The 26,219-nt window shown below is 45.1% G+C and overlaps 1 protein-coding gene across 6 annotated transcripts in view; it reads left to right on the plus strand.

The window, feature by feature from the left end:
• The window catches only part of agrn (agrin), a 271,031-nt gene that overhangs the window by 190,367 nt on the left and 54,445 nt on the right, over positions 1–26,219 (plus strand). For all 6 annotated transcript variants that reach the window (XM_037104080.1, XM_037104081.1, XM_037104082.1 and 3 more), the window contains 7 exons: positions 3,176–3,397; positions 12,970–13,167; positions 13,671–13,871; positions 19,949–20,091; positions 21,880–21,985; positions 24,498–24,617; positions 25,240–25,404. In XM_037104080.1, the coding sequence (XP_036959975.1) occupies positions 3,176–3,397; positions 12,970–13,167; positions 13,671–13,871; positions 19,949–20,091; positions 21,880–21,985; positions 24,498–24,617; positions 25,240–25,404 (1,155 nt within the window). The remainder of the gene's footprint in view (positions 1–3,175; positions 3,398–12,969; positions 13,168–13,670; positions 13,872–19,948; positions 20,092–21,879; positions 21,986–24,497; positions 24,618–25,239; positions 25,405–26,219) is intronic.

A 26,219-nucleotide genomic window follows, 5' to 3' on the forward strand; every position in this document is an offset into this window, starting at 1 on the left:
GGTGTGTGGGGGGTGTTAACAGTGCTCGCTGCAGCAACCAGCAGCTGGAGTCCTGCCGGGGCTCGCTGTGCCATCGCGGTGACCTAACGAGGGGTTGTAAAGCTTAAGAAGTCGCGCTGTGGCTCGCTCGCCACTTTCCCTGTCAGATAACACCGCTAAGTGGGCAGTAATGATACTTCAAGCGGACAGGTGAGCCGACATCAGGACATCAGAGGAACGTGTTCTCGCAGTTTCTCGAAGTGGCCGGCCAGAGCCTCTGCCGGGGCAGGTTGACACAGCGCGGCCTAACCCGAAGTAATCCTCTCCTCCCCTGAAGCCGCGCCATGCCATTAAAACACCACCCTAATTAGAACAGAAAAGTTACACGACGGCTGGCAGGAGAGAACACAGACTGAGGAGGCACCCAGAATGTAAAGTCCTCTCCAACGGCGTCATGCAACAGGAAGAGAGCTGAGCGCACGCGAGCAGAGCAGAATCCCTGATTAGAAAGAATTTATTCATGTTTTCACAGTTTCTCCTGACTTTTCCCCCATGGTGCCACAGCACACCACTCGCTGCACCTGCTCAGCCACTAAAACAATGCTTTGGCCACCGCACATATGTGTTTGGCACTCGAGATGTTCCCATTCAACCGTCAAGTTAATTCTCACGTCGAGAGCGCTTGGTTTGAACCCAGCAAGCGTTGGTTTATTCTGGTCGCGTCTGACAGAAACACTGATACTACGCGTGCGAAGACGATGTGTTTAAGTGTCTGGGATAAGACCAGGGAGAGAAAGCGAGCTGGAACAGGCTTGTGAGCGCCAACCCACAAGCCTTAGTTGTGACAGGCTGCCATTTCAAAGCTTGTGCCTGCATCCAAGAGAGTGGAAAAGAAAGACAGCCTCAGTTTTAAACTGTGTCATAAGATTTTTACACTCGGGGAGTTTTGTCTTGGTTTTTTTTTTCTTTCTTTCTTTCCTTACACCCTCTCTAGTTAATAAATCAGGCGGAAATTTTGCCCCCCAGAGGTAGAGGATGATAAAAAATTAGTTTTTGAAGGGGGGGGTGTTCTTTCATCTTTTTTTATGTGTGTGAAACAAAGAGAATGGCAGACTGAGGCGTTATCGGAGGCTGCAGTTGTGTTTTAGGGAGCTTGTCCTTGGGAAGTGGGCTGGTGAACTTTTATGGAGGCCAAGGTTGTACAGTTAAGCTCGGATCACGAGCTTACAACGGTTATACACACACACACACACACACACGCTTGCAGACGCACACATGCCGTTGAAAAGAGATCACGGGGAATCAACTGTTTTTCAAGCCGCACCAAATTAAGCGGCATTGAACAGCTTACATATTTATGTGGCACCTCCAAGCTCTTTTGAAGCGGCAGCTTGGCATCGAAACACAGAAATCAATAGCTGTGTTCCACCCTCTAAATTGAGACATTCACTGAAATGGGAGAGCCGGCGTCCTTGCTGGAGATCCGGAGAGATTTGTTCAATTACAGCCACGACTTAGCAGGGAACAGCGAGAGCTTGTGTTTTGGTAGTTTCTGCCGTTCAAAACATCCATACATCGGTTTCTGTTATTGTTTGGAAAAAATGGCCCACAGGATTGGTATTGAAATATTCATCTGATCTTGATCCTTTTCTCACATACCCCTCCCCACCGCCTTAATCAGACAGAAAGAAGCTAATTGCCTCCGTCTGTGTTATCAGTTGATAATTTGCCCCATTAGCGCTACGAGTAGAGGCACTACCGAACACTTCTGAGCTGATAAATGAATCATGTGGCTCCAAGCGAGCCAAGTTGCCCCCCGTGATGCCATCTAATCCCATAATCGTAACAATAATGACGGAGCCATGGGTGGTGTCATTACAAGGGGCAGTTTCCATGACAGCACCCCCAACCCCTCCAAACAAAAAACAAAAAAAACAAAAAAAAAACAAAAAGGTAGACCAGGAAGGAAGGAAGAAGTTTTGCTTGACTTTGGGCCTAAAATGCACCTCTTTCAATTTTTCACCAGAGCTTCTCACCAGAAATTATTTGATGCTTCCGTCTGAGTTTTCCTCTAATCTGCAGACACACCGCATTAAGCTGACTGATCCATCCCTCATGCGTGAAGCTTTCCAAATGAAAATGGCTAAAGAGCCATGTTTTTTCGTTTCTTGCTTACTCTTACCAGAGAGCACAAGATCCTACCTTTAGGCTTGCGTCGAGACACTGCTGACGGTACTTCCATTGAGCCATAAAGCGATAAAGAATTGATTGAGTCAGGATGGTGGGCCGTGATCAAAGATCTTGTGTCGCACAGTTTTTCAGGTTTCCTCCCCCTCCCCCTGATCAAGTCAGGATGTATCAGCCCAGCCTACACCCATCCGACACTAGCGAGAATCATAGGTGCAAAATCCAGTCCTTGTTTTAATGAAGTCATGCTGGAGAGACTGAAGCAGACACCTCTCTGTGATGTTCACATTTCATATCTGCCTCTGCCCAGGAGCTTGCCTTTTTTGAATTATTAAGCAGAGGGCTCTTTTTTCTCTTCAGCTGTGTCTCTCTCTCTCTCTTCCCCCCCCACTCTTTTTTCCCATCTCCACATTGTCTCTCTCTCTCTCTAGCTCTCTTGCTCTTCCTTTTCCCACTCCTCTATGTCAGTTCAACCGGCTTTGGCTGAAGCGGTGGCTCTCAGTGAGATGCAAATGGCAGCCTTTGAAGGGGGCACATTGGGAACGTCAATTAATCCAGGCGTTTACTCGCCTGAAAGAAAAAAGGCTATGCAACTCATTGTTCGCAGGCTGTTTCATCTCTATTGTGCCACAGGGCCATGTTTTTATCCGCTGTCCCCATGCCACTGGATTCAGCGGACTCTTCAAAGATTCAGGATGCATCAGGATAGGCACAAAGGCGAGGAAATGACATAGGAAGCTGAGGAAGCTGAGGCGTCACAGGAACAGGGCTGTATTGCGTATTCCATCGTGTGCCTGTTCGTCCCCAGACCTTTTCTAACACAAAACCCTCAGTTCCCCATGTAGCTCTGCTCTAACCTGCCTCCCTGTCACCTGTGCCCTTTCAAGCCCCAGACCTTTCTCCAACCTCTACTTTGTATTCTTCCCGCTCCCCATCTACCCTGTTCAGTATCCCCCCCCCTCAACTCAATCTAACTTTGCTCTCTGTGTCCTCGGTGTTCGCCCTTCAGATCTCAGCATACCGAGCCCCTGCTTGGATAAGGCGTGCGATCACGGCGCGGTGTGCGTGGTCAAGAACAACGAGCCGGTGTGCGAGTGCCCCGAGGCCTGCCCGCAAACGTCCGACCCGGTGTGCGGATCTGACGGCCACAGCTACGGCAGCCCCTGCGAGATGCGAGCGATGGGTTGTGCCCTGCAGAGGGCCATTCACATCCAGCACAAAGGACCTTGTGGTGAGTAACTGTGCAATAAAACACCATGTAGCTACCAAACAGTCCAAAAAAACATTGTGAATATCCTGGCACCTCATTCAGAGATGTTCTGATGCTGTATACCATCCTTGTATTGATGTTGAAAAATACATACAAAGATTTAATTTCATAGAACATTATTTGACTGTGGAGTTTGAGATCAGTCATCACTGGAAAACAACACAAATATCGCATCACTGTGACGCACCATGTTGCCAGAGAGATTTCATATCCGTGAATATATGATTTAAATGGGTTTTTCAAGTACTACGTTTAGAAATTAAAGGAAAGCATAGTAGGTTTCAGCTGTCTTTCCACTTGTTTATGAGTATTTTATATACACAAAGTTAGTGTAATAAAGATCTATATTGAGTTGTTGCTCTTTTACTCTCAAAAAGGGGTTGTTTTCATCACAGGGGGGCTTGATATTTAATCAGAGAAACTGTGTTAAGTGTCTATTTTCAGGGCTGCTGTTATTATACTTGAACTTGGACCATGTTACTCTGTGTGATGTGGAGCCATTGTGTTTCCCTGCTAATGAAGGCTGTTACAGGTCATCTGCAGGCTTATTTTTGCATTAAAGGATTCAGGCGAGAGATAGAAAAAGATAATTCGGTGTGTTCCTGAATTATAGATCAGTAAGAGAAGCACTTACAGAGATTCTGACCGTAACCCTTTAAAAGCGCCTAAAACTATGCCTGTATTTCCAATGGTTCAGCTACAGCTCTGAATTTACTTTGGACTTGACTGGGATAGGCATTTAAGGATAATTTTACATTCATTTCCAGGAAATGTAACCGTTTTAGTTGCACACAGGTGTATGGGACGCTGCAAGAAGAAGATCAGGCTCCTGTTTGGGATCAATATGTAACATTATATCAGATCGGTGCATGGACTCATGTACTTGTGGCTACCAGATCCAGCATTTTAGGAGGTATCTTAGGAGCATTTCTGATACTGGTAGCCGCATTTAATAGATTTATACATTATGCAGTCACATTGCAGTAATGAAATCACTATGAAATGGTGTGAATCATAGTTCACAGGTAGGTAGAAAACTCTCCCCGTGGAATATAATTGAGCTGAAATTAATTAACAGTTCTACAGAGCCCAGAGGCAATATTATAATCCACAAACATTAACAATTAAAACATATGGAGTAGTATTCACGCTTACACCCCCCCCCGGCTTCCCTTTTTAACTTCGACAAAATCAAAACAATACAGAACACATCTTCAGGTCTCTTAACTAATAACCTGATCCCTCGTCCACTGCTCTTTGTCTCTGTCTGCCAGCTCTTCTTCGGCACTTCTACACCGACACCAATTTGCCTGTTTTGACCTTTAAGTGAAGATACACTTTACTCCAGAAGAAGGCAAATGCGGCGCCATACTTGTCTCTAATTGGCTACATGAGTCACTTGGCTTTGTCTCGCGGTGTCAGAGTGTGGGCCAGTCATTAGCACACCAACAACAGCAGAGTTGGAAGTGGTAAAAATATCTTCAGATCCGCCGTGCAGGCACGCAGCCATATGGACAGATTTGTACAGCTTGGTAAACCCACTTAGTGAATACTCTTGATGGCTTAATGCCATCTTGGAAGTCCAATTTTCTCATGGACTCTAATTGGTGATTGAGTATTCTTCCTTGTCTACAATCAAGCCCTTTTCGCTTTTCGCACACACTGGGCGAAAAGTACAGTGCTTATTAGCTGCTTGGACCGACTCTCTCAATACCCTCATTTTTACTACAATAGTCTTTTTCCCTCCATATTTTGAAGACCATAACAGTTAAAATGAGTTGGCCTCCCCGGTGCCGTATATGTGGATGAGCTGAGCAGTTAGCTAAATGATCAATACAGCTGAATTAGTCCCACTTTGCTTGTATACAATTTTACTCTACTGTTCTGATACGTGCAAACCATTTTTAAGGTTCCATTTTTTGGGGGTTCGAGCGAGTGTAATCGTTGAGTAAGATGAGCAGCGGTATGAGTTTCTTTCTGTGCTGAGTAAATGACGGGGTAAGTTGTTGGACAGGTCCTACTCTGCCTGCCCGTGTATTGCATCTATCATCTTCCTCTACCAGCCTCCTCTAAATTGAAATCCAGCACATGAGGATGTATGCCAACAGGAAATGGAGCGAGAGCAGTGTTTGGTCGCTGGGCAGGCGGGCTGACTCAATTTTACGCGCCTCACCGCAGGTAGACGGCAGGTCTGTCGTCCCGCGTTCCCCCGGCGATAATGAATAGTCTTTATTTTAAAAAGCGAGAGGCAGAGCGAGCTGGCGGAGTGGAGGGCCCTGTCTGTAATCCAGCACTATGGATGGTTCTTGGCTCCCAGAGGAGCAGGCCTGCGTCAGCGCTATGGTGCCATAAAAATGCTGAGGCACTGGCTTGCCAGGCGCGAGCCAGCCGAGGAATGATGGCGATGATAATGTGGGTTATTTCTGGGCTGTTTGCACAGCTTTACTGGGCTTTATTCAGCACCATAACAACTGCCTGACTTAAGCTATTATCTCACCTAATTATCACAGGCTATTCCCATCACTAATACACTGTACATGTTTATGGGGCCGAAAGGGAGAGAGAGAGAGAGAGAGAGAGAGAGAGAGAGCGAGGGGAAGAACATATGCTGCCTTCAGGTGCTGTTGGAAGTGTCATAATTAAAAGTTATAGAAAGCGGTGAATAAAGCGAGAATTTTCGGTGATACCCAGGTTGTTAAATAACTTGCAAAAGGCATAAGGAGTGATGAATTTTACTGGCATTATATGTCTCGATTTATCGCTTTAGGTTTTTTAAATCAAAACATTAACTAAATGCCACCTTTCCATCCATTTATTCTGCAGTGTTCAGTGGAGCTTTATATGTCTTTTGTAACGTTATATATAAGGGAACATATATTAACCATTAACTAGTGGCTTATTAGCATGCGTTTTAAACACATATCACCTCTTTATTAGTCATTATAAACCGTATTAATGCCTCACTCTGCGTGACCATATTCCACAGCTAATGGGCCACTGAAGGAACATTATCAGCAGTCTGTGAAGAAACAACAGTGTGAACATCATCAGCGACTTCTGAGTGCTGTAATTCAGAGCTATCTACTGAAGTTAGACACTAAGGAACTTATTGTACAAATAAAACGTGTTCTCCATTCTAAAGTGAGGTTTTATTCATAGCTTATTCACTAGTAGTTTCACATGTATTAACCCACAAAGGTTCCACCACTGTATTAATTATACATTGAATGTATTCTTGGCTAGAAAAGCTTAACTTAGAGTTAATTGGAAACTGTTGTGTTTTGTTACCTATGAATAAACTACTATATATACACAATATTTACCAAGTGTTAATAAAGAGGGAAGCGCTATTCTCGTGGCTCTACTAACTTATAAGGCCCATAATGAGGAAAACATATTAGGATTGTAACTCACGTACAGCGACTTCTTTACTTACAATCAGTATTGAGGGGAAAACTTTGAGTAAATGGTCTTAGTTGTTGAATACTGTCCTTAATAAGCACCTTATAATCACTAGAACGGGACCAAAATGTGTGCTAATGAGCACCCAGTTAATGGTTAAATTAGGTCTTTAAAATAAAGTGTTTTTTATATGTGTGATTTAAAATTGCCCTAAAAAAAAAAAACAACAAAAAAATAAAACACTGCTTTGTGTTTACCGACTCGATTTTGTTATTTCCATCCAAATGCACCATAATGCGTAAGCTGTCAGATTTATGGCTTCTAGCCTCAAAAGCAGGAGCTTAAGGGAGGCAGGTGAGGGCAGCGCAAGTTGAAGAGGTGAGAGAGGTGCCACAACGCTGAAGAGAGCTGTGCATGTGTGCTTAGCTGTGTGCTCTCGCGTGTGTGGCTTACTACAGCGTCACACAGGCCCAGCCATGATTTCATTTCCTTCCCCGCGGGCTGGAAAAAATGGCGGTTATCTATATGGCTCAGGTGCAACCTGATAGCAATATGAGCGACATTTGTTATTATTCCGAGATTTTTTTTCCTCCTACTGCGTTTGAGTGGCGGGTGACCTTGTAAGGTGGTCTGAGGGAAGTGTGCCCAGTTAATAGACCCCCCAGCTGGATATCAGGAGCCTTGGAAAAAGCGTCATTCAAACCGCTTTATCCCAACAGATGAGAGCACGGGCGCCAGAATCATTTGAGAAAAGGAAATAACAAACCCCCCCTCCCCCCTTCTTTTCTCCCACAGGTGTTTGAAATGATATACACAGTTGAGTAAGAAATATAGGTCACACCAGAGGCACGAGATTGGTCAGAGAGAGACAGTAAAAAGAGGGCAAATGAAAAAGGGAGGGGGGAAGTAATAAATGCAGGTAGAGAAGGAGATGGAGCTAAATAAGATGAGGAGGAGCAGAGAAGGTGGGGGGGTGGGGGGGGAGTTAATAGTGTACCGGCCAGGCAGCCATCGACAGGGGAGTTGTTATCACCGAGGCATGTTCACAAGCCTTCAAAAACACAAACCAGCCCACTTTTTTCTGCTTAATCCTGAGGTAATACCCCCGCCCAGAACCCCTCAGCTGCAATTCAGTGTTTTTCCCCGGTGAGGATATCAACAAACCACCCTAAAGCTGGAGGGTCTTTGTTTTTTTTTCTCCTCAATGACTCAATCCTTCATGCTTTCAAGGCCACTTTTTTATACAAACCTGCCCCTATTTCTCACTTTCGCTCCCAAAACCACAAACAAGCGACTCCAAACACAACAAGGGAGGCGGTCACGGTGCAAGAATCAGCATCAGTAGCGCCCAACTTTGGGTCCAGGGGATTTGAAGGGGACCTTGACTAAAATTCTAGCAACTTGTCGGCAAAGGATTAAAGTTTGGCTTGCTAGTTAGAACGGTGACATGGCAGGAAATAGAGAAAGACTCGAGGAGGCTGATCTCCCACAATGAGAGTCCACAGTCATACACAGCATCTTTGTGTTACCCTGTCATATACATTAACCTCATATCGCCTTGTTGTTGTTGTTTCCAGAACATCATGATTAACACGGTTGCGGGACTGTAATTTGCAGCCGATCACGTTATGTTGTTATGTCATAGCTCTGCAACTTGAAAAAGAATGTGAAAATATGCTCATGTGAGAAATTAAGCTTCTTAAATGTAGTTAGTGATGCAAAGGGTATATTTTACTGTAGCTTTCTTGCCTAAACGTAGCCAGAATTGAACAGAAAACTGAAAATAAAAGATCAAGATAACAACTAAGTCTGCATGTCATAGGAACAACACCAACATGCTGATATCAGATACACCTCATACAGTGACCTAAAAAAAAAGCTCCTCATGTGACACAATCGCATCTGCTCTCTGCTCGCATTTTAAACCCTTTTTGAATGAGACATATGTAAATCTAAGACCCTGACATGTCATAAATAAACTTAATCTTCAATTTTTAGACTCTGCGATTTTTGACTGTGAAGAAATCTGGATTTCCCAGGTACTAAAAACGGCTTGGCCATACAACAGCCTAAATTTATCGGGCCGTGTTAGCGGGGGGTCGTGCCAGGATTGGGATGAATGGCACAAAAATATCATCCGGGCTCCACTGATCTGGGTTCCAACGCCGGCTCAAAGCTTGCCAGAGTGTCGCTAAGTGCAGCTGATACACCGCGCGCCTAAAACGTATCCAAATCTGGCAGCCGTTTACGGACCAGAGGCGCGTCGAGTTTGGCGCCGACTTTAAGCCGCAATCAGCCGGAATCAGGTGGTTACCTGGGTCGTCCGTGATGCAATGTTTCTATAGTTCATTTATAGTTTACTCTGCAGGCTGTCTTTCAGGATACAGTCGGCATTAGATTTTAGGAGCCCTGGCATGAGACGGCCTTAACTTTGATCTCGGACACGCTGTGTTATACTGTATATTTTCCTGGGCTGGAGAGGTTCCTGCTTTGGTGGACATGAAAGGTATTTGAATGAGATGAAAGATCCCAGGTTTTAATGTTAGCACACACTAGCTCTCACTTTTTTAACAGCGTGAGTATGTTTCATAATGCATAAGCTGCCTCACTTCTTACCGTAACTTTTTAGTTGAGAAGTTATCTGCCTTCAGAAGGAGAAGTAGACTGCTCTCACTGAAACTCAGAATTAGTAATGGCAGACGCCGAGATGACTGACATTACCAGTAATGGCGACGATTCTCCCTTGTCTCCTGGCTTTGAAGCGCCTCTCCTTTTCTGTCTGCTCGCGATGCATGTTGTCTGGAGGATCGGGGCAGCGTGGAGAGCCAGGTGCGAGGGGCAGCAGCTGATAAAGAAGCGAGGCTGCTATCAGGACACAGTGCCTGATAAAGGACAACACTCACCGCAGCCACTTCCTGATTTATGGCCGCTGCAACCAGAGGGGAGCCGCGACCGTTGCAACCCCCATTTCAGCGACGCTTATATTTCATGTTTATGCATTTTTGACACAGAAAACCAGAGATATCATAAAGCGTCTTCTTCTAGTCTCTTTTTCAGAACATCTGAACACCGACAATAGATTTTTTTTTTTTTTTAATCTAAGTCATAAATATATGTGTTTGCCAACATTACACTTAGGTGTGATCGTGTTAGCACATCATTTCAGAAGCAGTGGCATTAACGTGCTGCTGTAACAGCCCGCCTCTCTTCTGGGAGACTCTCCACAAGTTCTTGGAAGCCTGGTTGCAGGGATTTGCTCCCATCCAGCAAACAAGAGCATTAGTGAGGTCTGCCACTGATGCTGAGGCCTGGCTCACATTCAGCATTCCAATTAATCCCAGAAGTGTTGGATGGCTCACTGTGGGCTCGAACACTTCCTCCACACCAAATCTGGCAAACCGTGTTTTTTAGAGACCTGGCTTTCTGCACGGAGGCATTGTCGTGTCGGAAGAGAAACCGTTGCCACAATGTTGGAAGCACATCATTGTCTAAAATATTATTGGATGCTGTCTTGGTTGGAGCCAAAGCTGAGGAAGGCTCAGACCTTGAACATTTTCAACCAGTAAAAGTACAGCGCTCACTCAACGCCGAATGCAGCACGAGGGGCCTTGTGGTGCTCGAAAGTGGTCTTGAAAACGGTCTCCAGACCACTTTGTGAAGGTCTCGTCTCAGAATCATCAAGAGGACTCTGGATTTTACTTCAAGACCAGTCAAAACCAAAAGTGAAGTGTTCCATGCATACTGTACTTAATGATGGTTTCTATAGGAAGATAAGAGTCACCCAGAAAACCAACCTGATGCCTGCTCAAAAAAACTTTCATTTGTTTTTAAGGGAATGTGGATCTTTCAGATGGTTTGTAGGGTCCACGTTTTATTATAAGTGTGTCTTGACTGTTGGACCTGTCGTGCCGTGGACTTGTTCTTGACTTTGTCTCAACTCCTCAACGTCTTGGTCTTTTCACGGTCTCGATACGTGGACACTCTGGTCTTGGGCATGTCCTGGTTTCTATTTCAGTCATCTGGAATACACTGAGTATTGTGAATAACAGCCCCCGGCCAAAATTACAATTACAGACATTAGTCCTGTGCAGTCTTCATGTGTATTTCTTTACATCTGACTTCAAAGAACTTTGTCATTCTACTAATACGTCATATATCGTTCCTACAGGCAGCACACTGTATGTTAAATCCAGTGCACAGGCCAGGCAGTTAATCAAAGAAAAAGGAGAGGATGCCAGCACTAGATAGAGTAATAAACAGATTAATAATGTGGAGGGTTCCAGCCTCGCCTCTCTCAATTAGTGCTAAATCAGCAGCGGTTATTAGCCTGCCCCTAATTGAATGTGATAGCGAGCTGTGCTAATGCAATCCTCCAGGTGTAATTGGTGTCAGAGAGAGAGGTGCATCTACCGCTGGCTTGTCTCGCTTTCGCCTTCTCGTGTGTTTCCTGCCCCCGTGTGACATCAGTCTGCGCCGCGAAGCTGTCTGATCCTTGCCTCGCCGTCTCCACGGGGAAAAACTTCGCCTCCAGAAGCAGGCAATTCCTCGAGAGATGATCCCAGTGAATCCTCCAACTAATAAGGAGCCTCCAAAGCTCCCTAAGCCTTTTGGATATCTCAATGCCGTCTTTTGGAGATGAAATAAAGATATCATCTGCCTGCTTCAGTCTCAAAGTGAGCCGGAAAAAACAGCATATTTATAAGCAGATATGAACAAGGTTACAAAGTGATCAAGACAGAAAAGTGTGACTTTTCTCGCTCAGTTATTTCACTTTTCCAGCACTTGCTGCTCAGAAGCATCCCCAAATGATGGGAGAAGAACTGCTGGCACCACGCTTCCTTCCTTGATGAGTAGTATCTGGCTTTCACCAGACAGAGCACTTGGAATTCAGTCCAGAGAGTTCAATTCTTGTCTCATCAGACCAGAGAATCTTTCCTTCATCCTTTCGGAGTCATTTAAGTGTTGTTTGTCAAACTGCTGCCAGGCTGTTATGTGGCTTTTTCTCAGGAGTATCTTCAGCTCTGACCACTCTCCCACAAAGTCCCGGTGATGCAGGGCTGCAGAGACAGTTGTCCTTTTGGCAGCATGTTCTTTTTTTTTTTTTTTTTTTGCAGAGAACTTCCAAAGCTCTTTGAGATCAGTTATTTAGTTACAGGTCCACAAAGAGTGGTTTTGGGTGGTTCCAAATTTCTTCAAAGATGGAGCGCGCTATGCTCCTGGGAACCTCTTTTTTTTTTCTTTCTTTTTTTTTTATCCTCCTCCTCAGATCTGCGCCTCAGTAGAATTCTATCTGTGGAGAGCTTTTTGGATTTCATGGCTTGGTTTTTAGCTCTCACATGCATGTGAACCGTAACACCTTTTAATAGACAGGTGTGAGCCTCTTCAAAGTATTTCAAATCGATTGAATCGACCTCAGGTGGACTGCAGTAAAGTTTTTTTCGAGGGGGGGGGGGGGGGTTGGAAACTTTGCATCGCTGCACTTCCTGTATCTGCTCGGCCACTGCACTGCATTGTTAAGCACGACACTTGCTGTCACCCACACAGCTTATCAAGACAAAGAGAAAACAAGTGATTTTTATTTATTGATTGTGTTATGTCAGCTGTTTACATTATAAATCCTAAAACGCTGAGAGAATAATGAATAACTTAATGGTTACTGCATCTGAAGCTAGCACGTTAGCGCTGCCTTTTTAGCCATGTAACATTATCTCGATGGACCCCGAGGTGCATAAAAATTAATGTGGTGCATATATTGATGTAGTATTTTGCACAAATGTACAGTTAAAAGATTAATTATGCAGAACTAGGAATGTGTAGTCAGGCAAGAACTTTATATCCATTTGAGCGATGTGTCATGGCTCATCAAGTAGCAAGTCGGAAGGGAGCTGCAATACATGGAGAGATTAATGCCATTCAATCAATTTGATCTATTTTAAACTTATCACACAGGAAAATATGAATAGCGTAACACTGTCTTAACTTATGTAAATTTGGGGTTTGGGTCAACCCTAACCCTATTTTTTTAGAGCCAACCTGCCACAGATATCATTGAAGAATATCTGACACACACACACACACACACACACACACACACACTCTAACCCTCTGCCTTCTCCCTTATCTCCATATAGATGAGACCTGTGCCAACTGCTCTTTCGGGGCAATCTGCGACGCCCAGAGCGGGCAGTGTGTGTGCGCGTCCGAGTGTGTGGAGTCCCACCAGCCGGTGTGTGGCAGCGACGGCACCACCTACAACAGCGAGTGTGAGCTGCACGTGCGCGCCTGCAAAGAACAGATGGACCTCCGAGTGGTCAGCCAGGGCGAGTGCAGTAAGTAACGCGTGCATTTATGCTGCATGTGCGTCGTGCTTACAGTTTGTCTCTTCTGAGCCCTGAAGAATATGAATTATGCTCGGTTTACAAATAAATCCTGGGTGATCAGAGAGAAATTGATAAAAAAAAAAAAAAGAATGTGGACTTAAAAAAATGCAAGCAGAGCACGACAGGTCCTTCATACAGCTGCAGGCGGACAGTGCACATTCTAGCAAACATGAATTGAATACGGGGTACTCAGATGGGGTTGTAAGAAGGGAAGATGTATATGTCAGCCTATAGAGAGAGCTGTATTACAGGGGAAGTGGCATGCATGGCAAGTAGGGAAGAACCGCAGAAATCTCATTTAAATACCCATTCCAGGGATTTAGATCGAGGCCCCGTGTGAATGAAATCCATCAAAACAACTCCATGAATATCTGCTTTTTTTTTTTTTTTTTTTTTTTGATGCACTGACCCCTCATGCTCTGACAGATCCTTCTGCTGTGTGTGTAATTCAGAGACATGCGGCAGCACTGTGTGTGCCTGGGGTGCCCGGTGTGTCCAGAATAAGTGTGAATGCCCACAGTGCACCGGCGAGCCCTTATCCACTGTGTGTGGAAGCGATGGCACCACCTACAACAACGAGTGTGAACTCCGCGCGTCCTCGTGTATGCAGAAGAGGAGGATTGATGTGGCGAGGCTCGGCAGCTGTGATGAAGGTAGGAAATGGACTCTGAAATGGTGTAATTATGCTAACCAATCGGCCATTGAAATGGTGTAATTATCTTTATCAACTGACCTGTGGTACACTATTCAGTCATCTGTGGCTTGTCATAATGGTCGCGTACGCCACCAGCGGCATGCCAACGGGCTAACTCGAGGCGATGAAGCGAAAGTCAGACTGCGTGTCCGTCAACACAACCTGTTACAGGAACACAAATGCTTTCCGGGTGATTAAGTTCAGGTCAGCTGTACATATTAGAAACAACAGAAGCAATCACAGTGTTTGTTTACAAAAACGTCCAAGTAGAAAGCTCCTGCATCACACACTCGCTTACGTGCGATTTAATTTTCAAGGTGCAGAGATCTCCTTCAACTAAAATGCACGCGTGATGCTTTCATAGCTCATTAAATAACAGCACTTTAACTTTGACGATTGGAGACCTAATTTAACTGCTGGGCCACAGACTAAAGAAAGTGACAGATGACTTCAGAAAAACAAAAACAAAATCACCTCTTTGATTCCTATCCAAACTTAAATCATTAATCCAGTCTCTGCACTAAAGCATGTTCTTTCTGTATTAACTAATTGAGTGGTGGCTTGCGTCTGGTATTTTAGCGCGGGTTGTCTTTGACAGTTAACCAGACCGTTAGCATCTGCATTGTTTCAACATTTTATCTGTAATGTAACCATATTATCTCTAACATTTACTTACAACTACACTCAAAGTAAGTAGCCTAATATGTCTGCTTTCCTGATCAGAGCGTGTTCATTTGTTGTGAATTAATCAACTCGTGTCAGACTTCTTGGCGTGGGTTATTTTTGACAGTTTAACATTACCGTTAGCATCGACAGCGTTAGCCGGTAATGTCATATTTAGAGAGAAGGTTTCCCATTTCATCGGAGACGAACCCCACAGCTTCATATCCATACATGTGTGCTGATTTGTTTGGTTATTACACTGATAATTCCACAGGTGAGTGACAATTTATAAAAAATCAAAATACAAACCATTCTTTATTTATTTATAATTTACCATAGTTATTATATTGTATTTTATCTAAGTAAGAAGCCTCACTGTTTTTCTTAATTTAGTTCAACCACTACATGTTTCTTATGGATGTTAACCCATTTTGACTAAGAAATGGACTATTGTTCTTATTAATTACTGACATTCAGTAGCCTATAAGGCATACAATTGACTTAACACTGGGTAAAGAATGGTTTATTCCTAAATGAAAACCACATTACTCTGTGTCAGAAACATTCATGTATTTATTGTATTCTTCGGCTTTCATCGGGGGCTGGGTTTTTATTTGATTGTGTTGTCACATCTATTGAATCCCAGCTTTTGTATGAGAACGGCGCTATACATTTTATCAAGCCCTTCCATCCAATTATGCTTTTAAGTGTGTGACCGATGGCACTGAATGTGAGCACCCGTGATTTCTACGCCTGTAGCTCCGTCATTCCTCCACATTCTGAATAAATGAGATCTAATTCACCGTGCAAATCATATCTTGATCAGCGCTGACAGACCGAGGCAGGATATCACAGCCCCCTCGTTCGGCCCGTCTTGGGGACAACTCTGGAGGGAGCGACACGCCAACCTCTGGTTGTCATGCAGGCGGTGCCGCTCCCCCCATCGGCTGTTGGGTCGTCACAGGGAACATAGTCATCCTCTGACAAGGTGTGAAGGGGAGCAGATTACACCTGCCAGCAGGAGGGATGGCTGGAGAGAAGAAAAAAGAACGGGGAGATGGAGGACAGAGCATATAGAGATGAGAGGAATCCTCTTCCATTTTGATTGCTAGCCAGGGGTGATTCTTTCTTTTCTTTTTTCTTTTTTTTTTCCCCCTTCTATCATTGTCTACCGTATTGGCCCTGGGCCTGTGAGGCGAATCGTGCCGCCAAAGCCTCTTGTGGTCGATTTAACATCATTTCATTGACTGAGACGAGTGACCTTTTTTGTATGTGGAGCATGAAGAAATGTGAAACTCTGTCCCCGCGACACAGACTCACTGTCACCACACACACACAGACACTCTGTCCCCTCTCTGTCGGTTGTTGGGAATCGGGCAAAAAAAAAAAAAAAAAAAAGAAAAAGCTCTCTCCTACCTCCCCAAGGGCATTGCTTTGCTTATGCCTGATGGCTTAGTTTTTCCATTTTATTCTCTCCCTCATGCTGTCTGTGAACATCCTGCTTTTTTTCATCAGTTGCTCATTTTGATTCAGAGAAAACCATCAGGCTTACACAATAGAATCTTTTCTTTTCTTTTTTTTTTTCTTCTCTTCTCGTCGCTCTCTCCGCCATCCCACCCACTCATGTCGCTCTCCATTTTGCACTCTTCTCCATCAATTGCGCCTCTCGACAAAAGGGGCACCGATGCTTTCTCGGATAGGGGTGGAGATGGGATTGTCTGAAATCGATAAATTTCACCCCAGGGGCGACCACTAGTCCTGTCGTTTGCTGCCGGCTCCTTTCAGCCGCCTCAAATCTGACCCAGACCCTCCACGGGAAGTCTGGTGTCATTGTAGAACGATCAAAACCAAGTTGTTGGTTTTTTTTTTCCCCTGGAAATATCTGTGTTTGGCTGTGGGATCCTGGGCTGCACACTGCAGAGGGGATTTGTTGTTGATATATTCAGCCCCGCCTGGATGTATGGCTGTTAGGTTTTGGCAAAATTAGGAGTATATATTGTGTAATACAGCACTCTGTCACAAGACCAAAGACTTTATTGTAGACAGCAGCAGAGCTCTACATCACCGGTGTGCACCACCCCCCACCTCCATACTTCATATCTAAGATAAGCCTGGAGAGGAAGTGAACATGTGATTTATTCGCTTACGTAGAGCCGACTTAAAAACCATCCTCATTAGTCTTGTTGGGGGGGGGGCGCGGAGCATAAAAATGGAAGTTGTTTTCTTCCGCCTTTTGTTTAACAGTAATGAAAAATGACAGTGTTCCCACTGTTGGCCATACAGGGAAATTTATCACCTGTTTAATTTCACACTCGGGTAGGCCTGGCCTCAGCTCCTTTTCTCGACACTGACAAAGTGGCAACTGAGAGCAGTGCATCACCTACAGGGGCCCGGGCCCTTTTTTTAATTGAATAGACGTTTAATAAACAAGATTATGAGCGCAGGATCACACGGTGACACACCGTCCACGCCCTGCTCCTCACCGATCGGATGGAGAAGCCACCAGGAGACAGCAAAAGGGCAACAAACCAAAAAAAAAGAAAAAAAAAGAAAAGAAGGAGCAAAGTGGGTGGCTGGATGCGAACAGAGCTCATCGCAGTGAGATCAGCGGATTCTTCCTTCACGCTCCATCCATCACGGGGCTTGTAACCTTCTCTTGAGGCAACAAAACTTCTTTTCTCCCTCTGCCATCTCCAAACACACCATCCCTCCTCCCCGCCGGGCGCGACGCTCCATCCCTCTCTATCTCGCGGAACTTTATTTGGACTAACACTCTGTCACATCCGTCAGGAGCCCGGCCCTACGAGGGACTGATGGATGGAGCGAAAACAAATGCAAATCGCGCCACGCCGCATCCCTCGGCAAAGGCCATTGTCATCTTCGATCTTTGCCGTGACACGCGCTGCGGCGAGGGAGGATTTGTTTTTCGAGTGATAGATGTCCAGGTTGACATTCACACAGGTCATGATATCAGTGGTATCGGGCTAACGTCGTCTGCCGGAGCCGCTGATGTTGACATGAATAATCTGGTTGACCAAACATCTCCGGGCTGCATCTCACTCCATCAGGCGCTATCCTCCCCTCTTTTCTTCTTCCTCTCTCTCCCCGTTTGCTTCCGCACGGACTTCCAGGCGGCTTTGACGCCAGCGCCTCGGCTGTCATCTCCTCTGCTGTCGAAGTCCTGTCCTGTCAAACCCTTGTAGTGTTGCTGATCCTCCACCTGTCTTTCTTGGACATTATTCTTATGCTCTCCGTTCCCTTTCTTCTCTCAGCCTCTGAATTCTGTCGTTCGTCTTAATGGAGCTCCCTTGGCTAAATAGACTCTGGCTTCTGACATGATTGAGTAAAAAAAGGGAGTGGATGGGCAGTGCAGAGAGAATAGCTGATGCAGCCATCTTAGCTGGGGATGTATTAATTGAAAGGTTCATAAGCAGCGCGGGTGGCGAGCACATCAAAGAGCAACAGCTAATTAGGACCCCCCCCCCCCCCTTCGCCCTTCACTTTTATTTATTCCATTCTAATGTCTTACCTCCTTTATTTATTTATCTTGTCTCTGTACGGGGGGCCTGAGCGGAATACGAATTGGCTTCTCCCGCATTTCCCTCTTTTCTGTGTCCTGCTGTGCTGGCGTACAGTGCAGATACAGGTGGCTGACAGCCAGTGCTGCGGCACTTTTTCCTCCGTATGATCTGCTCCCGAGCCTTCTCGTGGTTTTTTTTTTTTTAGATGACATCTGAAACCAGCTACCTGCGATAATGTCGGTGGCAGTTGGAAGCCATTAGCCCGCGCATTTAGCCCCGTCACAAAATGTTATGTTTAACTCAAGACTGTGGTTCAAAATCGATAAGTAGCCGCGATCCAAGCAAGAGGATTAGGGTCGAGGGTTCGGCTGGTTTAAAATGGAGACAGAGCGAGTTCTTAACAAGTCCTGATGTTTGCGGGGGTGGGGCTCAGAAACTCTACACAAAAAGCTCCGGCTCCACTTGGCTAATGAAGTGAGGGCCCCTCCACTCGATCGACCACTCTAAGCTGTCACGGCCCATTGCTGATGACCCATATCAAAGAACAGCCAGGGCTTCATCTGGCCTTACCCCTCCCCTGCAATGTGACCTGCTCCATAATCTACTTTAGAAGATGGGTTATGCTAAGTGGCACTTCCATCACTACGACATTGATTTCCCCATTAGAGTTGGTGCATCAATACAGAGAGCGGGACGGGGGGGTGGTGGTCCCTAAAAGCAGACGGGAAGAGGAAAAACACCTTGATTACCTGGTGTATTTTTCCGAGCCTTTCAGCAGCGCTGGAAGCTTTTAGTCGGACCAGATTCGTTTTTTTTGAATAACACATTTCTTTCAAATGAACTTTTCTGCCAGCCCACAGGGTGCCTCTCTCTCCGTCTGACATTCTCTCCATCTTTCGTTCGCTGACTGCTTTCATTCCGTGCCTTCACACGCATCCACCTAATCTCCCCCAGGACTTCAGCTGGAGGTGAAATTTGCAAACATCAAAAGCTGGATCCTCCCCCTTTCTGTGCTATGCACTCTGCAGCAGCCCCCGATTTGTTTTTCATAAATGTATCCCCAAACTCTCCTGCTGGATACGTGCCTTTTTCTTTTTCCTCTTTTCCTGTATCTCTGTAAAACCTTGGGTTCTTCACCTTGTGCTAAAGTTTGCACACCAGTTCGACAGTGTCAACATTTTTTCGTGAGCCCAGTACTGCCGGACAGCGATTGCGGGGCTTTGTTTGGCCTTGCTTCTTCTCTGAGCCGGAACATGAGGTCAGCTCGAGCAGCCCTGTTGCTTCGATCCCAAGAGAGAAGTGCACTTTTAAAACAAATAAAAGGCCTTCCAGGGTCACAGCTAAAGAGTTGCGGGGACAACTTTCTTTAAAGTTTCAGACGATAATTAGATTTTACGGAACACTCTGCAATTAGTTGTGTTCTCATATCAGAAGGCAGGCACCCATAAAGAAGGCCCTGCCACCCATTCTCTTTGCACACTTGGAGGCCACAGTTAATAATTCCCTCCATTTTTTGTCTCTGATTTAATTGAAATGAAAAAGGATGCCTCGCTGGTGGCGCAGAGATGTTGTGTCTAATTTATTTAGTCAATCTCTCGCCCTCGCTACAGTTGGTCATTATCTTGCTCTACCAGCAGCGCCTTTGGATCCCTCTCCTCACCATCAGCATGAGGGAAATGTAAATTTTTCAAACCTTGTCACGTTCCTCAATTTTAAAAGCAGCCCTAACTTATAGAGAAATGAAAGCAGGACACTGTTTCCGCCTAATACCAGTGATAAAGAGCATTCCCCTGTGTGTTATTCCTGGCTTTATTAATGACAATGTGTTTCCATGGTGTGTTTCTCACCGCAGACTGTGGCTCAGGAGGGTCGGGCTCGGGCGTGGAGGGCTGTGAACAGGACCGCTGCCGCTTGTTCGGAGGCTCGTGGGACGAGGACGCCGAGGACGACCGCTGTGTGTGCGACTTCACCTGCCAAAGCGTGCCCAACATTCCGGTACGGCCGCCTTAAAAAAAAAAAAAAAAAAGCACTCAAAACAAAATTGATGCAATTTGTGTCAAAAACCTTTTTACTTCGAGTCGTAACTCTCAAACACATAGGGACTCACAAATGTCAGACATGCACTGCTGTGGACTTACTCTCCTCTGTGATGGCTGCAGCTCCACAGTTCATCAGGGATAAACATGAAACACTTCAGCGGTGACGTAAAGGAGCTCCTGATGAACTGAGATTTTTCCTCCTGGTCCTCAAATTGTAACTTTTTTCAGTCGCAGAAATAATCCCTGTGGTAGTTGTCTGTGCATTTATGGTTATAATGCAAACAGGATCTGATTTTGTTTTGTTAAAAAATGAAGCATTGAGTGAGTTTCTTTCTTTGTTTTAGTGCTCTCAACAATATTGATTTATCAATACATTCTGAATATTTGAAACGGTGTCATGTTTTGGGGTATCAATATTTCATTACTGCACATGGCCCCAACTGCTCCAGAAATACATTCACTTAGATGCCATTCTTCCTAACACACACACTGCCAGAGCCGTGTTATATTTATGTCCTGTGTCCTGTGGTATTCATATGCAGAAGTATTTTTTCGTCCACATTTTTTTGAAATTTTCAAATTTCATTTTTTGTTTTCTTTTTCTCCGTAAAACTGTCTCAGAGCACGTTTGCTCAACTGACATGTCAGTTGCTCTTGCTCCTGATCAATGTAACGCTGGAATTGGAATTGCAATGTCGGGCAACGTGGCAACAACAAAAATGAACCACAGGTCCACTCGCTCATTTTTCCCAGAGCTCTCAACTGCACTTCCCAGTCTCCACCAGCATCAGTTTCCCTCTGGCTGCATCCAAATGTCTCGCAGACTCTTTGCGGAGGCTTTCACGGGGAGTCCTTGAGAGCCGAGGGCTGTCCAAACCCACCATTTATCCAGTCCAGAAGGGGACTCAAGTGGACTTTGTGCAGACTTCAAGAGACTCGTCAATGGTTTAATCGCCCACTCAATTAATCTGATTACAATTCATTGCAATATGGACATGGCCAATTCCGATTGCTGATTAAAAAACAAATACAACTTACTATATTACGTATATGACTAAAACAGTTACTTAATTAAAGTGGTAAAATCCGTGGAGGTGATCACATGTATTTATCAGCAGCTTATATTAGCCCTGCATACGTTTGGCTTCAGCCCTAGTTGTCGTGGATGTGACTCAGTTGATATATCATGACCTCAGTTTAGAGCTTCGGCAACATGATAACTTTGCTTACATAACTGAAGTTCAACATTTAAGTTGAGGGATGACAGCTGAGAGAAACATCAGCTGATGAATAGATGTGGTCCAAAACTCCCGAGTGAGCCACATCTTTTTTTTTAAACATGAGGTCGTTTTGTTTAGTAATCCGTGAAGCCCAGCCCCTACAAACGCTCTGACAGTCCTTCTTTTATACCCTTAATCAACAGTCACATCATCATGAGATAATTGTTTTCCAATAAATTAAAAACAATAAAATAACATTAAAATGACCAACCTCGCTGGCTCTGACACTGATATATGGTTAAGATATAGAGCAAGACGTAGTGGTTAAAAACCCTTAACATCGATTTGGACTTCATTATATTCTCAAGGACAAGACTGAGCTTTCACGTTACATACAGGGCGTGCTCCGTCTCCAAGACAGGACGTGACTGTGCCGCGAGGCCTGTTGACAAAGAAAGTCAAACAGAATAAAAGAGCAGGCGGTTTGACTCTGCAACACTGAACTAACTCCGATCCTTCTGCAGGTTTGTGGCTCCGACGGAAAGAACTACAGCAACGAGTGCGAGCTGAAGAAGGCCAGATGTGAGAAACAAGAGCACTTGTTGATTCAGAATCAGGGACACTGTGCAGGTCGGTACACTACAGCACTCACAATTAATGTCATTGCAGTGCGCAGAAGCACCCTCACCCAAGACTCATTGTCACTGACATCCCATTTCTCCACTCATTGCATCCATCGATGGGGCAGTAAAAGACGGCCTGTAGCTGCGATATCATTCTGCCCCTGTGCGGAGTGACCGCTGTGGCCGTAAGGAAATGAAGTGAGGAGGGTAAAGATCAGATATGATGCGTATGTTGATGTCATTTGCTGTCACTGGAAGTGACTCAACACACTTTGCGGCTGATCTCTTGTCCATATGTGGAAAGTGACCGCTCCTCAGGGGGGGTTGGCCAGATTATAATCTCGCGCTGGCTCATGTATGGACCGGGCTGATAGCAGTAATGACTCACTTTTCCTGCCCAGACATTCTGACGATTTAAACCATCACACTTGTGCTCGATTCTTGACCCTCAGGACACCACTTCACTCCGCTCGCTTTAATATAAAAACCCTCTCTTTGTGGCTAAATGAATAGCATTTATCAGCCAAAGTAGGTGTCAGATCAGCGGCTGAGTAGCAAAGGTTAGCAGCCTTCCTCTCCGTGGCTTTGTTAAATGAGCTCTGATGATAGCACAGGCCGGGGAGGAAGAGCAAAAGCCACTTTGGGGATTCTGCGTGATCATTTTCGGCCTGCCCGATTCCCCCCGTGGGTCAAAATTAGAGGATGGAGAGTTGAAGAGAGGGAGAAAGAGGGAGCCGCCAGTGTTTTCACACACATCCCTGCAGATTCTTCTCCTTCCTAAGCCGGCCTCCTTGGGCACTGACTGTCACGCTTCTCTACCATCCATGGATAATCAATCCTTTTTTGAAGAGCCCTCTATGGGTGCAAGAGCTCTGGGCCCTCCTCTTCTCCTATTGGTGAGTGGCGAGGACTCAGATCTTGGGGAATTTCTCTGCCCTCTACGTTAGCAATGTAAGTAGGAAACTTCATTTGACCTCCACTCAGGAAACTTATCAAAACATGCCGGCTCGCGCTGGCGGAGCATGAAAGCAACCTTGTTTCTCAGAGGTTCCGATTTCTACAAGGAAAAACTTCAGCCCCTTTTGCACGCGGCGTCAACACTGTCACCCTGCTGCATGCACATTTGAACAGTTTGCCTCTCTCATAGCATTTCAAAACATCCTCTATAGCCACATGTAAACTCAACATCTGGGTCAGGGATTTCTGTAAAAATCCAAAGAATGATACGTGTTGGTTTACAAGCAAACACGTCCCGATGTATAGGATCTAATATAAGAGACTTGCCACGGCGGCGAAAGCACAGCAGCAGCAGACCTTGTAAATGTGAGGGTAATATTGCACGTCACAGTCAGACGCATTGTGCCGGACAATGGCCACTGAAGAGGAAAAACCCTCGAGGGGTGGAAGAACATATGAAATTAAAAGTTCTCCTTGTCCTTAATAGGCTCAGTGCAGATAGCTGAATGGAGCGCTGGAAAGTGGCAAGTTTAATGAACTGTGTCCGAAGCCCATCTCTGGAGTGGGAAAGCACTGGAAAAAGAGCGAGCCGAGTCATCACCATTAGGGCTGAGGCTCATATCCACACCAGTAACAGTGTGATTTATGGCCCCTGCATCTCCAGCCTCCAAACTCCAAATGAGCAACACAAGAAAGAGAGAAAAAAAAAAAGAGATCGGGAGGGGGAATAGAGAGAGACAGAAGGAGAAAAAAATAAATAAAGGGCGGGAGATTTCTGCTCTCTATCTGTACAACTTTACTTTTCACTCCAAAGCCTGGAGAGAATTCAAACAATGATATTTTTTTATTTTATTTTTTTTCTCACCTTGGCCATTAAACAACAAAACTCCTCTTCTCCCTCCCACTGCATGTTTTGTTGTTCTCTGCCACTTTTCTGGAGACGCGCCAGTTTTTGTTTTTTTTTTTTTCGGGAACACATTTGTTTATATTTTGTTGAATGTAGTTCTTTATTCCGAGCTGTCACACTGGTTTGAAGGCTGGTGCATCCTTAGACAAAGGAACTCTCCACACACACTGCGCAGGCAGGAGCGGCTCGGCACATTCCTTCACATTATGCAGCCGGCTCTCTCTCTCTTTTTTTTTTTTTTTTTCGGGGATTGGGTTGTAGGGCAGCAGCGCAATTCCGTTATATTAGACAAGAACAAATGAAGAGAACATGCCTCCTAGTAGGTGGTAAATGTCAGCTGCCGCACATTCACCAGCAACACCATTGTTTGTTTTCACTGGAGGTAATAGCATCATTCTCCCCCTGATTTTGAGCCATTGTGAAGAAAGTAGCAAATAGAATTGTTATCTTGAAGCCGGCTGCCAGCCTCTCCACCTCTGCCCCTCAAGCCAATCTCATTGTTGGCGAAAAGTTACATGTTGCTTGGAGATTGCGTTGTCTAATTCCCCCCACCCCCCCCCACCGCTGACGTAATCACTCAAATGTTGCTGTTCTTCTTTCTCTCCCTGTGCCATCTCCCATCTCCCTCTCCCCTTTTTTCCTCCTCCCTCATCAGCGATTGCAGCCACATCTCTGCCAGAGCTGACAGCACTCCAGCACTGCAGTCTGTCTGTGTACGGCTGCTGCCACGACAACGCGACGGCCGCCTTAGGAGTCGGCCTGGCTGGGTGTCCCAGTAAGTGCCCCCCCCCCTCTTCCCGCTGCTGTCACCCCTTCACCTTCGATGCCTCCTGAGTTTGTTGTGTGCAAGAAAAGTAGTAGATACTATCAGGCGATTTCAGCATATGGGGCTTATTGTCCTTGACTGCAATTACAGCAGCAGAGTTGCGAAGCTGAAAACGTTTCATCTTAATCCAAGGAATAATTATGATAATGTTGCACCGTATCAACAGAAAAATCTCTCCATCTGATGATCTTGACGAATGATAGCAGGGAGACGAGGGAGAAAGTGCTGCATCAAGCTGTTAGCTGGAGGATACAGTGTGGACGGGGGGGGAGAGTGGACTTAGAAATAGGGATATACGGAGATTTAGCAAAGGGGAAACTCACCTAAGCACACTTTATCCACCTTTTTATTTGTGGAATAGGGCTTAGCCAACATTTGAGCTTAGCATAAATCTTTAATACAGAGTATCTACCATAGTAAGCAGTATTCAAATGTTGCGAGCTACGTGATGAAAGGGTTTCTCAGAGTTAGGAGAGCATAAATAAGAAAAGCATTGATGTTTTTTGCAGAGATTTCATCTGTAGCAGCAGAAGTTAAAAGTGACACCCATGTCGCTCTGCCCTTTCCTCAGGCACCTGTCAGTGCAACGTCTACGGCTCCTACAAGGGCACGTGCGATCCAGTCACCGGGCAGTGCTCCTGTAAGCCCGGGGTCGGGGGACAGAAGTGCGACCGCTGCGAGCCGGGCTTCTGGAACTTCCGCGGCATCGTGACGGAGAACATGAGCGGCTGCACGCGTAAGGAGTCGCCTCTTAGTGTCAGAAAAGCGCTGCACCATTACACGTGACTTACACAGCAGGAACATTAACTGTATGCATGCAGCCTTCTCATAAATGTTCCTTATACCTTCTTTAAATAAAGGGTCAGTTCTCCTAAAATACAAAAAAAAAAAAAAAAAACACATTTTCTCATCCGCCTCACTTAGGATCCGTATCTAGCCATGCAGAGAGTATTTGGTTTTGAGATTTATGCTGCTTCTATAGTGGGGCCAGTTTTATTCATATAGCAAAATGGAATCGAAAAATCACACATTTGCTTCAGGTTAGTTTACATTCCACAGGCACGTGCAAAAATGGATGAAAAATGGCAGAAAACCTCAGGAAGAGGAGAGATCCCTCTTCCTCTCCCTGGACAAACATACAGTGTAGTTTGTTATTGACCAACAGACAGACATATTTCACGTTTGTCATGTAAATGCAAAGACATGAAGGGGTACTTGCAGAGCTTCAACTATTTTAATGTAGCACTATAAGCATTGAAAAAGCTGATGCTGTGTTCAAACAATGAAAGGCTTTACAAACCATTTATTATTACATTTACAGCTTATGTTTTTAATACTTTGGTTATAAATTGGTTAAAAAATACAGTGTAGTTCATCTATAAACTTTATTTCCATGGCGGCTGATGTTTCAGTGGGTACCTTATTTGAATTATTAATATTAGTTGAACTTTAAACATAAATTGTTGTTCGTCTTACCGGTGCATCATGTTAAAGTTACAGTCATTCAGCTTTTCAAACAAACAGTTTCACCAAAACACATCAACATCGTTC

Source organism: Acanthopagrus latus, chromosome 7, assembly GCF_904848185.1.
Source record: "Acanthopagrus latus isolate v.2019 chromosome 7, fAcaLat1.1, whole genome shotgun sequence".
NCBI lineage: Eukaryota > Metazoa > Chordata > Actinopteri > Spariformes > Sparidae > Acanthopagrus > Acanthopagrus latus.